At 39.7% G+C, this 14,652-nt stretch overlaps 2 protein-coding genes across 5 annotated transcripts in view; one reads left to right on the top strand and one right to left on the bottom strand.

The window, feature by feature from the left end:
- The first annotated feature begins 1,264 nt into the window (after window positions 1-1,264).
- Rlig1 (RNA 5'-phosphate and 3'-OH ligase 1) lies at window positions 1,265-14,521 on the top strand. The gene is made up of 7 exons (XM_048418861.3): window positions 1,265-1,471; window positions 5,591-5,708; window positions 7,713-7,808; window positions 8,615-8,731; window positions 9,477-9,674; window positions 11,321-11,490; window positions 13,041-14,521. Exons 1-7 carry the CDS (start codon window positions 1,382-1,384, stop codon window positions 13,227-13,229), a joined length of 978 nt encoding a protein of 325 aa, XP_048274818.3. The 5' UTR covers window positions 1,265-1,381; the 3' UTR covers window positions 13,230-14,521.
- Cep290 (centrosomal protein 290) overlaps window positions 11,512-14,652 on the bottom strand; it is an 81,500-nt gene continuing 78,359 nt past the window's right edge. For 2 of the 4 annotated variants that reach the window (XM_087902068.1, XM_087902067.1), the window contains one exon: window positions 11,512-13,945. In XM_087902068.1, the coding sequence (XP_087758194.1) occupies window positions 13,718-13,945 (228 nt within the window). In that variant the 3' untranslated portion in view covers window positions 11,512-13,717. The remainder of the gene's footprint in view (window positions 13,946-14,652) is intronic. The other 2 variants (XM_087902066.1, XM_087902069.1) reach the window with 1 other exon arrangement.

Consider the following 14,652-nt stretch of genomic DNA (forward strand, 5'->3'; position numbering starts at 1 on the left):
GAAATGGCAGAATGTTGGATCTAGAATATTCTGTGGCAGTTTGGGAAGTGACAGTTGAGAGTTGGGAAGGTCATTTGATTTTCTGAGACCCAAGAGACAAGCTGTTGCTTAGGATTCCTCTAAAGGTTTAAACAGTTACCAACTCTTGAAGTTAAGAGGCCAAGGAGTTTCTGGCTTCAACAGCACAGAGCCAGATCCATGTGGGTATAGTCTTTTCCCACCCCAACCACTCAGTTTCTTTTGTTTTGTATAAAATTGTGTGTGTTTGCCTATGAGAAAAATTATGTGCCAGAAGAGAAAGATTGCAAAATAGTCAACCTCATTCTTACTCACACCCTCCATTGTGAGTTCAGCAATCACAAAACTATAACCATGTTTTTAGAGATATTTTATTCTTCTGAGAGTCCCCTGATATACTTTCAAGGCAGACGAGGTTATTTAATTTCCCCAAGTAAATGAAATGCTGGGCAGTTGGATACATGCTGATAAAGCAATTATAGAAATACAAATTGAGATGAAAAAATTATAGAAATAAAACTTGCTTTTCCAATTACCTAAGATGGCAAGGTTAAAAATCTCCTTATGGTCTCAGGCTTCAGTGAGATAGGTCTACTTTTTATTTTTATACAAGCATTATTATTTATCATCCAATGCCGCTTTGGATAGCAAGTCAAGCTAAGCAAGTTATTTTCAGCTCGGTAGTTGAATACAATTCAAGCTCTCTGCTGGAGTCCGAGAGAAACCTTGACCATACCGTTTGTTGATATTTCGACGATTTGGGATTTGTCTAAATTTTACTCATTGGAAAGGACATCAAGAACCAAATTAGACACTGTATGGTGATAAATGAAACAGAAGCTTTAAAAAAAAATCCAGTTCTGTTAATTGTAGAGTTTCACTAATGTTATTCCTGGAAAATTAGGGTTTTTGTCTACACGTTAGGAAATGTCCAATAGTTCTTTCTAAACTTCTCTGGGTTTATAATCCCTTTAAATTCTTAAAGAAAAAGCAGACAAGTCATTTTCAGGAGAAACGCGTCAAGCTGCATTTTAAACTGGATATTAAGTTCCGAAAACATCATCGTTACTAAGTTGTGGCCAAGTACACAACACCGGGTAACGGATCGTGTTTCTTTTCTCTTTTTATTTGGGAATCACGCACGAGTAGGCGCGAGCTCGGTAGCCTCACCGCCGCACTACAACTCCCAGAATGCTCCGCGAATAGGCGGTCGCTTCCGGGCATGCGTCCCCGCCCCTCGTCCGGGTGGTTCTTCGGCGGCGCTGCGGGATCACCCTGGCAGGACCGGGTACTGTTCTCTGGCTGCCTGTTGCAGGGCTTCCTCCGGCCAGGATCCAGCGTCCTGGAGACACGGAGTGGCGCCATGAGCCGCCTTGGCTCGGTGCAGCGGAAGATGCCGTGCGTGTTTGTGACGGAGGTGAAAGCCGAGCCCTCGGCCAAGCGGGAGCATCAGGTACCCGGCGGCTTGGGCTGCTGGGCGGCTTCTCCAACGCTGCGCGGCGGCCCGGGAGCCCTGCAGGTTTTACAAGGGAGGTTTGGGTGAAGTACACCTTGAGCTCCAGCTTCGTGGACCTTCTTCGTTGTGAGGAGTGTGGGAGAGTCTCTTTTTTATTTTGCCCTCCCAGATCAAGTGATTCAAACTGGCAGGTTTGAAAACCTACATCGCAATTAATGTCTTTCTTCCCACGCCAGCACCGTTGAGGGGAAAACCCGAGTAGCGAGTGAGATATCAGGGTCGTCTACCTTGGAACGACTGTAGATCAACAGGCTGATGAGAAAGCATTATTTACCTGTTGTGTCCTAGAAACCCATGACAGTGTTGACAGCTACCCTGACTAGGTCGCTAAAGTCAGTCCGTGTGTCATTTCTTGCTTAATTCTAACTCCGAGTGCCCGTCCTAAGGTTTTCTAGTCATCTTCTGTGTTTTACACAGAGTGAGCCTTGCGTGAAGGTTAGTGAATTAATATATAGATAGTTTATATCAGCGTGATTTTTTGATGTGTAGCAAAATTCTTAACCTCTCAACTCAGACACAATCAGCGTGTGCATATGAAATCAATTCCATTCTTTTTTACCATTGCCACTCTACGACTGGCCTTCTGGCCTTTTTGTTGTTCTTGTGGCTTGTTTGTTTGTTTATTTTAGTTAGCATAAAAAGTTAGAGCTTTCCTTTTGACTTTTTCTTTCTTTCTTTTTCTTTTCTTTTCTTTTTTTTTTTTTTATTGTTTTTGAGATAAAGTTTCTCTGTATCTTTGGAACCTGTCCTCCTGTCCTGAAACTAACTCTTGTTGACCAGGCTGGTCTCGAACTCACAGCATGCGCGACCACCGCCCGACTCCTTTTAGCATTTTCATCCATAGTTCGTGTTGTCCCCTCTCCACATCAACAGGCTGCATATCTCCCCCAAGTCTCCAGTTTGCACACACCATTACCCTTTTCATTGTTGTACTCTGTTATTCCCCCTTATCTAGAGCTTAATTTTTTTCTCCCTCGGGCCCCTTTCTTGTCTTTTAGATTAAACAGCGGTTAACAAGATGCCCTGTTATCTTTTAGCCCCTGCTGGTAGGAACTGACACATGTATTAACATTTGTCAAATTCTAATTCAAAGGACTCTGAGAGTCTTTGTGCCAGTTTTCCATCGACATTGATGTTTTCTTACCTTTTCCTTTTAACATCTGATCTTTCCATATTCCTTTCTACTGCCTCGTTATCACAGTTAAAATGTCATAATGTTGTTTACGGTACTACTTAATAAGTTGTACTTGCCACCAGAATGAGTCCCACTATATTTTCCAGTAAAGCTCTAAGATTAGTATTCATTATCTGTATTGCTGGCTACTTAGAACAAAAATCCAAGAACTGGATTAATAAATAAATAATAATAAATAATAAATAATATATTTATTTAATATATTATTTATTTATTTATATATATTTATATATTTATAAATAAAATATATTTATTTATTATAAATATATAATATTTATAATAAATAATAAATAATTTATAATAATAAATCCAAGAACTGCAAAACACTCATCCTTGATGATTTATTTTAATCATGATTCTCAGCATTTAATATTGTGGGTAGGGCATAATTTTAAAAGTACTTTATACTAGAGAAAAAAAAAACCCTCTCATCTCTTTATAGTTTAAACTGTCTGGTTACAGCATAGTGTCCAAGTAATTGTCCAAAGTCTCTTATTAATTAGCCCAGTCTGTTTTAAAATCTCAATGTGGATTTCTTGCTTTTGTAACATCTTTCATCTTGTAAACAGATTAAGCACACTCCTGGGCATTAATGCTTTTCCCAGGCTAACCACTCTGGTTTTCAGTAGATCTTAATAAAACTTGATTAAATTAGTCATCCCTTGATTAGCTGTATTCAGAAATTGCACACCACCCAATCAATCCACATTGCCTGTTTATGTACACAAATGTTTCTTGCTTTTGCCATAGTTTGGTCACAGGTGGAGGAGTAAATAGCAAATAGTAGTAGAGAAATGATCCCTGTAAAGGAACATTTTAGAGTCTTTAACAACTCCAAGGGTGTAGTCACCCTCTTTGCAATTTTATAAATTCAAAAATGTGCACACACACACAAGTACAAGCATGTGCATGCACACACACACTCTCTCTCTCTCACACACACACACACACACACACACCTACCTGCTGTCGCTAGCATTTTGCCACAGTGGTTTAGAATGATATCTCCTCGTCCCATTGTCACACACTGATGACAAATCGATACTGAAGTAGTATATCACAAACTTGGAAGGTGGCCGCTACACAGGCCCGAGGAGCTCAGTTCCGGTCCCAGCACCCATGTGTCTGTAATCTCAGAGTTGTAGAGGGGACACAGTAGAGCCCTAGAGTTTACCTACCAGAACCACTAAGCTCTTAAGTCCAGTAAGAGACTCTGTCTCCAAAGATAAGGTGGTAACTTCTGGCTTCCACATGCACTCATATGGGCATGTATTCACACATACATGTTCACACACACACACACACACACACCACACACATACATATGCCTCACACAATTCAATGAAATGAGTATAGTATTCTAGTACCTAATTTTGTCGGACCACCATTTCCCTTTGCTTTGTGCAGTGTTTCTTATTATTACCTTATTATATAAAGTGAATGTTCTGATTTAGACTATAAAACCGTAGCATAAAATTTTCTCAGAAATAACAATTATAGCTAAAACCTTGTCGGGATCTCAGAAGTAGTCTCTTCTTCCATCCCCGACGCTTTATTTTCTTCCTGCCAGTAGCAAAGTCATAAATGGAACTTGGAAACACCTAATTGCTGATAAATATGAAAAGGACAGGAAGGGAATCCCTGGCAAAGCAAGCAGCCTCGGAGGGAAACAGCAGGCAAGTTATTACTGGTGGTTTTTAACAGTGAAACCTGGGCGGGGTAGAACTAGAACACAAAATCGGCCTCAGACGTTGAAGAGGCATTGTGCCAGGGGCAGCAATGGGCGTTTCAGTCCCAGGAGGCCTGGTCATCTTTGACCACTTAGGGTAGACTTATCGTAGTAGTTGCTGGAAGTTTCACCAGGAGGCAACGGCAGTGAATCTTGGTCTGGCCTGCATACTAGGAAAATGCATTTCATAAAGAAGCTTCACAAACATAGTTGGATGGGTAGCCAGAGATGTTTAGATGGGCATCTAAAGTAAGCATGTGGATTTCAGCTTTGGAAGTCAGTTCTTTTAAAAACTCAAACTAGGAGCCATCTTCATCGTCTGTTTTTCTGAAGATGTGAGCCAAGACAGAGGACATCACTAGACTCTCCCCACAACTAAGAACCAAGTGCCATTTGAAAAAGTCAGTTTTGTAAAGATCTCATGGAAGAGTAGACTTAGTCTTGGAGGATTGTCATTGGTGAATCCATGTGTTGATCCACCAGGCACACTCTGGAATGAAGTAAGCATGTTTTACCTGCACTTTGTTCCAAACGCAGTGACTGTCTTGCATTCTTCAGACACAGGACGCCCAGACTGTGGGCCTTTCCTCCGCACGTCAAATCTGCTCAGATGCTGCCCCCTTAGAGGACTTCCTTGTGCCTTCCCATTGTGTTTTTCTCTCTAGTACTCATCTGTGTAATAATGTGACACATTTTATTTCTGTCATAGCCCTCTAACGTCTGAGTTTCACTAAAGGTGGGTACTTCTCTGTGTTTCCAGTGTCAGGTACAATGCTTGTTGTGGTCAGTGCACAGTCATAGGACACAGCTCCTGGTTCCATTGTGGAGGACAAGCCTGTAGATCACAGTCCGCATGGACAATCAATTTGAATGTGATCACACACAGAGAGGGAGAGATGTTTTGATGGGACAAGAGGGGAATCTCGGGACTAGAGGCTAAAGAAAAAGGATCATGAGTTCAAGGCCAGCCTGGGCTGCAGAGTGAGACCTAGGAGACAATTGTTTGGAACTAAGGGAATTAGGCACTGTTGTGGGAGTAACTTCATGTAAGTAAGGTTCATGTGAGCCTGTGTGTGAAGTCAGAGGCTGTATATCTTATACCAGTTTTTTTTTTTTCTCTCTTTCTTTTAAGCCATTTAAAGTTTTGGCAACTGAAACTCTAAGTGAAAAGGCATTAGAGGCAGATGTGTACAATGCAATTGCCACAGAAAAGGTGGATGGGACATGTTGCTATGTTACTAACTACAAAGGTAAAATACAACTACCGTGTTTACTAAACGTATTATCTTTTTCATTGTATAAATTCTGTCAGAGACAGACGCCTGAACTTCACCGGGTAAGCCACAACCTCGTGGCAATACACAGATTAGTAGAGATGGGTTAATTTAAGATGTGAGTTAGCCAGAAGTACACTCAAGCTATTGGCCAAACAGTATTGCATTTAATATGGTTTCTATGTGATTATTTCGGGGCTGAGCAGTCAGGAACAAACAAGCGGCTTCATACAACAGCCTCTTAGTTTCTTCTACTTTCTGACTATTGGTAACTCATATAATTGTCTCTTTGTGGCTGGTTTAGTATTTTACCAGATTGGATTGTGTCAGATGGCACACAGTTTTAAAATTGTTTAATATGTACATAGGACATTTTGTTCATCGGTTTAGTCACTGATAGGCATTTGGGTTGCTCCTACCTTCATGCCACCATTGATAATGCAATTAATAATGCATTATCTCTCCTAAAGTACCGCTCCAGTTTGGGGGATGGTTATGAACCTATATAAATGTGGGATTACTGGATCATATGTTAATTCTAATTTAGAAAATTTGAATACCCATCATATATTTTCTACAATGGTCACACAGAAGTTCTAGCTTCCAGATGTTACACTTTTTCCATTTCCCTACTAGGAATGTTATTACTATTATTATTTTTGGTGATAGCTATCCTAATGGATGCTATATATGTGGAATGCATTTTATATGTTTATTTACCAATAAAAAGAACCAAAAGTCTACTCAACCAGAAACAATATATCTTTAATCTTGTTCTTTATATTATGTATATGAGTAGCTAGTAATAGTATTATAGTGTGTTTACCAATTTTATAACCACTGTGCTGTGGGAGATGTTTTACTCTTTTGGCTTTTCTGGAAGGCCCTCCACCCAGCTTCCAAGTAAATTACACATGGAGGCTTATTCTTACTTATGAATGCCCGACCTTAGCTTTGCTTGTTTCTTGCCAACTTTTCTTTAATTATACCGAGTACCTTTTGCCTCTGGGCTTTTATCTTTTTCTATTTCTGTATATCTTTCTTTCCTTCTTATTCTGACTAGGTGGCAGGTCCCTGATGTCCTCTTCTCCTTGTTCTCTTGCTGTTCCTCCTTCATTCTCAGGTCTCCTGCTCTTTATACTCTGTGTCACCTAATCCTGCCTATCCTGAAAATAATATTCCCCACTGCCTCTGATTTATATATGAGTAAGACTTATCAGGCTCATATATTAAAAAACTTCAGTGTGTATCATGTGTGATGTGCATGATGGGAGCAATTAGAGAGCTAGAGATTTTATGCTGAAGGATGCTCACAGGACCAAAGATGACAAACAGATAAACACATAATAAAATAAGGATTTCAGAAGTCTGTTACAGAGCAACAGGTATGGAGATACCAGAGAAAAATCTGTATTTTATTGTGCTTTGTAGCGACAGCAGGACACTTTTTCTCAGGTTAGGAGCTACTGATGTGTATTAGGAACTCAGGGTGGAGTCTTAGTTGGAGAGTTTCCTGCTGTGGCTTGTCATGTAGGCATCTTCCCGCTGAGAAAGCAGTGGCAACAGTAAGCTAAGTCAGTGCCCTGAGACTGCTCACACCCAGGAGTAAGCAACCCTCACCCTCGCTGTGTCTAGTGACCAGATAGGTCGGCTTTATTCCATGTCTGCCAGAATTAACCCCACATGGCATTGTCATGTTCAGGGAGCTGGGAACACAGCCACCTGGTTCTGCTCTCATCTGGAGAATCTAGGAAGAGGCCATGGAGCATTCTGATAAAAAGACCATGCATTTTTCTCACATTTAACAAAGAACATCCTCACATGCTGGGATGAAAACTCAGTGCTGAGCATCATGTGTTTCCTTGTTCTTTTAGGATGTTTTCTTACAGAGCAGACTACTGTTTATTGATTTTTTTTTCCCTCTCTGAAATGTCTTGCAAGATGAATTTTGTTTCCTCTCGACTTTCCCTGTGTTTTTAGGTCAGCCATACCTCTGGGCTCGATTAGACAGAAAACCTAACAAGCAAGCTGAGAAAAGATTTAAAAAATTTCTACATTCAAAAGAAAACTCAAAAGGTTAGTGGGTTTTTCTTCAAACTTTTCAGATTTAGAGAGTTGAAATTTGTGAAATTATTGCTATGGTTCTTCTATGTATATATATCTTGGGGGAAATAATTATATATATATTTACATATGTTTACACACACACACACATATATAACATTCATTTTTAGGGTTAAATCAGTGGCACAGTGCCCAGACATGCACACACATGCATACATAGGTATGTACACACATAAATACTGAAAACTATTTTCCCAACCTTTCTGTAACTTCTTTATAGTATCAGTCTATACTGTTTAAACATATGGTGTTGTAATAAGATATATTTTTATTTGGTTAGCAAGACAAAAATAATTAGGTATTAAAGGATAATATTATTGCATTGATGACTATATTATACATATACTCATATATATGTAACATATATACACATATATAAAGTACAGCATAGGGCGTACATATTTAAACTCTTAAGTCTCACTCAGGAGGTAGAGGCAGGTGGGTCTCACAGAGTTCGAGGTCAACCTGGTCTACAGAGTGAATTCCAGGACAGCCAAGGCACACAGAGAAACCCTATCTCGAAACACACCCAAAAAAAAAAAATTAAACACTCATAAATCCTTGCAGATTGTCGGCTACCTTAGACTGTACTGTGCAGAAGTGTTAGTGTACTGAAAGTTGAGAATGTTAGTCCCCTAATTTGGAATGTCGTCACGTGGCAGTGATTAGAGTCCCTTTCACACCTGTCAGCGCTGTAGTGTTTCCCATCTCCACTTCGCGCCTGTCCTCTGTCTGATGCCTTCACTGACTCTTTGCAGCGCATCAGTGGAACACAGAGGAAGACTTCAGGCCTGTCCCAGAGTGCTGGGTACCAGCAAAGGAAGTAGAGCGGCAGAATGGGAAGCCAGTACCTGATGAGAACGGACACATTCCCGGTATCAAGAATCATTTTGTGTTTAGTGTAAGCAACAGGCCAAAAGGGTCTCATCGGAAAATTGTCTTAAGCTAGGTTTTCATTTTATTTTATAGTGCGAAATTTCTGAATCGAGTCTTAAGAGTTTATAAAGACATAGCAAGGAATGATCTTTTGAGTTTGCATCTTTCTCAAGGATGAGAATATTTTGCAAGACGTTTGGTCAGAGTGGCTTATTTCTTTCATATGCAGCAAGTTTTCCACATTGAGGGAGCTTAGTCTAGCAATAAAAGTAAAAACAGCAACAGCAAATAGGGAATTGATAAATTGCTCAGCCAGATCAGAACAACGATATAAATATAGAGCTCCACTGACACCTTAGGATGATTCAGAGAACTTGCTTTATTAAGTGAAAAAAAAAAATGACAGTATCAGGCAGGAGGGAGGAGAGTAGGCCGTTAGAAAAGATACTAAAATAAAATTTAAAAGAAGAGAGTTTTAATGCTGAGTGTAGTGCTCAGTTGCTCCTGAACCAAGATGATTTTTCTGAAGAATGTGTTTAGTTCATGGTAATACCCCAACAGTAAGCAAATGAACCCTTATGATTACAAGGAAAACAGTAAAACTGTTAACTTTCCCACTGATTTTCAGTGTCTGTGTGATAGGGAATCTAGAAAATAAGGAAGATTTATAACCATGAAACAAACAAATGCCTGTGTCTTTTAACAGAATCAATGTGATAGCACTGACTTCTCTTTAAATACCAGGCTGGGTACCAGTGGAAAAGAACAGCAAGCAGTATTGCTGGCATTCTTCCGTGGTGAATTATGAGTTGGGAATTGCCCTGGTCCTACGGCACAATCCCGATGAGCCTGGACTTTTGGAAATTAGTGCCGTGCCCCTGTCAGAGCTTTTAGAGCAAACCCTGGAACTGATAGGAACGAATATCAATGGAAACCCATATGGTGAGTGGGGATGTTTTCCAAGGAGAACTTCCTGTGGTCAACCCGAGAAACAAATGCATTCCCATCCAGTTCCTAGGAGCACATCCTCTTAGGTTAAAGAGAAATCTTATCATCATCCAAATCTTCTATTCAAGAGAAAATGTATGTATGGCTAATCATTGTGATTTATTAATGCGACAGGTTGCCTTTATCCAATTATCCTTCCCCATGAAAAGTAATTACTGAGACGTAGCTTTTCATTGCTTTATAAGTGTAGGGGAGTTAGTTGGGTGAAATGAGCTGTTCCATTAGGTTATCACTTTATCATTAGTAAACACAGGGAAGAGTAAGAATTGGCAACAGATACTGTTTAAAGAATGAACCATAATGAATTGAGTAAATCAGTGGCATGCTGAGTACAGAATTGAAAGGAGAATCATAAAATAGAATAAAGACTCTAAAGCTGTAATAACTCTAGAAAGATCAAAAGCAGATTGGAGGTGTAGGGAGGGCACCCAGTCTATGAAGTTCAGATCCCCAACACCCATGTGAAAAGCTGGGCAGCAGTGGTACATGCCAGACCAAGAGCAAGAGAGGCACAGATGAGAGCCTAATTGAGCTTTAGGAGACACGCCCTTTTTCAAAATATAAGCTGGAAAGCAACTGAACAAGTACTCAGTGTTGACCTCCTGTCTCCACAATGCAGTCGCACAAACATGCACACAACTGTATTCCACAGAAACATGTATTCAAGCATACACGTTGTGGGTGTTTGACCCTTTTGGTTTTTGGAAGGGGCCCGCCACCCAGTTCCCAGATAAATCACACAGAGACTTATTCTTAGTTATGCTGTCCCTTAGCTTGGCTTGTTTCTTGCGCTTTTCTTTAATTATCCTGACTACCTTTTGACTCTAGGCTTTCGTCTTTCTCAATTTCTGTCTACCTTCCTTTACTTCTTTCTCCATGGCTGCTGAGTGGCTGGCCCCTGATGGCCTCCTCTCCTTGTTCCCTTGTTGCTCCTCCTTCTCCCCAGATTTTTCCTTCTATTTATTCTCTCTGCCTGCCAGCCCCACCTATCCTTGTTTATCTCTTTATTAGGACCATCAGGTGTTTTTGACAGGCACAGTAACAGTTTCAGAATTAAACAAATGCAGTGTAAACAAAAGTTACACATCTGAAAATAATATTCCCCAACATATACACCCAAATTTAAGTCGGTTGATTGATGGGTATTAAGACGATGTTAGGTAAACACAGCAGAATGTAGCTAATGATATAGCACATGCTAGCAAATGCTTGATAGCCAATGTTTGAAGCTTTGTTAACTGTATCTTTTGAAATGGGCTATCAGCAGTACTTACAGGAATGGTTAAGACTACATTCCATTGAAATCACTTCAATAGGTGTCTGTCTGGACTTGGTCTGCAGGTCAGGGTGCCAGCTCCCAGTGTAGAGAGTACACGAAAGTAGAACAGTTTTTGGAATAATGTTACACTTGAGTGAGAATAGGACGTAATGCACTTTGGATTATTCTCTACAGAAAATCAAACCAAATAACCGTTTTGTTAACATAGCTCCTAAATGTTTAAACATTTATACATGTGGGGAGGTACCTTTTTCTGAAAGAATGTGACAGAGAATGACTAATGGAAAATTTCACCATTTAGGGCTAGGAAGCAAGAAATATCCGTTGCACTTCCTCATACCACATGGAGCCTTCCAAGTAGAAAACCTGCCGACACTGAAACACAATGACTTGCTGTCCTGGTTTGAGGACTGCAGCGAGGGTAAAGTCGAAGGGATTGTGTGGCACTGCGGGGATGGCTGTTTAATTAAGGTAAGGACAAAGACATGATGCTCAGACTCTCTGGACAGACTTTATTCATTCTGGCATGCAGTTAGTATAATTCCCTATAGTTCTTATGGGCTAAAACAGAACTGAGTTGATGGGAAGGGCAGACAGCACTGTATACAGTGGTGGTGTTTGGCCGGGCACTGGCTATCCGGGATGTGCTTTGGAGTTAGAGTGATAATGCGTTCCCCTCCTGGGGCTTCCTGGGGCCCACTGTGTTCTCTGAGATGTTCGGAGCCTACTTTCACTCAGCATTTCCTGTACTAACTTAGTAGGGAGTTCAGTAAAAACGTGCAAAGTAGTAGCTTACACAGCAGGAACTGTCTTGTGCTTTGTGCCCTTTTCCCTGGACTTGTCTGTTTCTCCCTGGTACATGAAATTCATAACATTCAAAGCTGAATCTCTTCTTAGGACTCCTGGCTCCACATATTCACTGAAATTAGAAACCTGAATTCATTATTTTTAAGCCTTCCTCCCCCATTACTTCATGCGTCCAGTTGTTCAGTTCTTGAGAAGTCTAATCTACTGAATCTCTTTACACTCAGCTAGGTGCTCATTGTAATTTAGGCCAGGAGTCCTGCTTTAGTTACTACTACATTGCCCTCCCTAAAGCATTCATCGTTCACGTCTACCCCATTGTGCTCATTCTTCACAAATGAACATTATTTCTTCTACATAATGCTGCTAGGTATGTTGAGCCTTCCCATGGTATGGCCCCTTCTTAACTCCCCTAACTGCTTTTCATTACCATCTATGAAAACATAATTGTCTGTCTGTCGTGTGACTGTGCTGTAGTCCCGGGGAGATAGGAACACTCAGTCACTTGCCACAGATAACGTGCTGAAGACAGACCAAAGAAAGGATTCCTTAGTGGACCTTAGTGAGCCCCCGGCTTTGTTGGGATTACAGGAATCTGGGAAGGAGCTGCTTACAAGGAGCACGGAGGACCCAGAAGCAGGAGGATCGATAAGGATCAATCACTATCAATCACTCAAGCCCTCCCCAGCCAGAGTGATGACTCACAAAAGCAGCATCCTGGGAACTCCCCGCACATCCTGGGTAGCTGGCTGTCCTGTGGTAGTGCTACTGCAAACTTACGGAGCGTCTTAAAGAGCCTCCCTCCAGAGGGGACATTTTAATGTGGCGGAAACAGCTACACAATAATGTCCTAACCAGCTACCACTTACTCCTTTTGGGAGCGCTAGATTCTGGCTCACATTTTTCTTTTCTTTTTTCTGTATTCACCAACAGAATTATTATATCCATTAAATTTTGAAGGAGCCCTTGATTATGTTCCTGGCATTTTCAGGTACTGGCAGAGTTAACAAAACAATGTTCTGCCTCCAGGAAAATTCATATTCTAAAGGGGAAGACAGACAGCACTATGTCAAAAGAACAGCTATGACAGTTAAAATAGGAGTAATATACGGTAGACCTTACATTGTACCTGTAGCAGGCACCCAAAGTAAGTATTTACAGGTATATTAAGATTCTATTTACAGACTAAAGCTAATGCCACTTTTTCCTCCTTACAGGTCCACCGCCATCATCTTGGTTTATGCTGGCCTCTTCCAGATACTTACATGAACTCCAAACCAGTTACTATTAACATGAACCTAAACAAATATGGCTATGCTTTTGATAAAGAGTGTTTGTTTAGTCAGTTTTCAAAAATAGATAAACAGAAATTTGATAGGCTCAAAGATATAATATTTGATGTATAAAATGTAAATATAGTTGGGATTATTGCAGTTTTCTAATATTGAAGAGTCTGATATGTTTACATAAGATAAAATAACTCAAGGTTCTATTTAATTTTGCTAGCTATTTGGCAAAATGTTATAACTTATAAACATTTATGTATCTGTGTTTATCAAAAATCAAAGGATTTGAATATCTTAAGACAAACTATAAACTAATTACATCTGAGACCTCAGTTTTAATGGTAAAATTGTTAGAAGCTCATCTTTATGCTTTTAGAAAATTTAAGACATTATAAAAATAGGAAAATCATAGCTCACTGTACATTGGATAGCAATAAATAATTCATATCTTCAAAAATATACTTTTCTACCAAGTTAAAACTAAACATGACTTTAAGCAAAAATACAGTATTTTGAGAGGTGAGTTTTGTAGTTCAGAGACTGCTTGGTTTCCAGCTGAAATTTTTTAACTTACAAAATAATTTCAAATCTACAGTTAAATGTGGTCTTTAATAAACAGGGAAATTATTAGGACTTTCTCTATCTTCCGTCTGTTCAGAAGCAGCAACAGGGCTAGGTAATTCAAATCCAAACTGCTCAGAAAGCTTTTTTAACTTCTCTTCTAATAAAATATTCTTCTTCACTTCTTCCTTATAGTTGTACTTCAGGTCTTCAATTTCTTCAAAGAACGAAGGATCAAAATTTTCCAGTTCTTTTTTCAGCTTTATAATTTCCTCCTATAAGTCACATAGAGCAATATGTTTTTCATTTGAAATTTATAAGATTTGATTACAAACATAAAAACACAAATAATATAAACAGTAAAATATAAAGAAAAATATGGTGCAATGGACCCTTGCTAACAAAAGTCTGCAGCGACATGGAGTCTTTCTTTGAACTGCATCAGATATTCCCAGGCAAGCAAAGGGACTCTGCTCTTCATTACATGGAAGTTAATGTCTTAAGAGTTTTCAGTTCAGTATTTTCTTTAACTTTCTGGTTCTTTAACTTTTATATGATCATGGCACTGCTGATTTGTAAAAGTTAAGCAATGAATGTGAAGGGCCCATGCGCACCAACCGCTGTTTACACTGCCCAGGGATGAGCCAGGGCTCACTTCCAGGCTCCCAGGCTTCTGGGTCTTAAGGCAGAGCACAAAAAGGTTGTAAGGAAAAGATCTCTGAGCATAATTTCAAAAGGTACTCAGAAATACTGTTCTCAACATGACCCACAAATTAAGAAAAAATTCTAAAAATCTGTTAAGAGGTAATTTGTTATGGTTTCAAAATAAATTTATTCTCTATTTCTTTCTATTTGTCTGATCTTTTGTTGCTGCTAGCTGTTGTTTAACACAAAGTTGTCACGAGTAAATTATATCCTTAGTACTACTAAGGTAAGTGTGAAATCAATCATGAATTTTTAGGTACAGACTTCAAGACGGTGA

The sequence above is a fragment of the Myodes glareolus genome, chromosome 26, assembly GCF_982192425.1.
Source record: "Myodes glareolus chromosome 26, mMyoGla1.1, whole genome shotgun sequence".
Taxonomy (NCBI): Eukaryota; Metazoa; Chordata; class Mammalia; order Rodentia; family Cricetidae; genus Myodes; species Myodes glareolus.

Excerpts from the sequence above, each read along its gene's own strand:
- Rlig1 (XM_048418861.3), top strand. The coding sequence starts at position 1,382 with ATGAGCCGCCTTGGCTCGGTGCAGCGGAAGATGCCGTGCGTGTTTGTG. Across the intron at positions 1,472-5,590 it reads CGGCCAAGCGGGAGCATCAG|CCATTTAAAGTTTTGGCAAC; the intron begins GTACCCGGCGGC and ends CTTTCTTTTAAG. Across the intron at positions 5,709-7,712 it reads CTATGTTACTAACTACAAAG|GTCAGCCATACCTCTGGGCT; the intron begins GTAAAATACAAC and ends CTGTGTTTTTAG.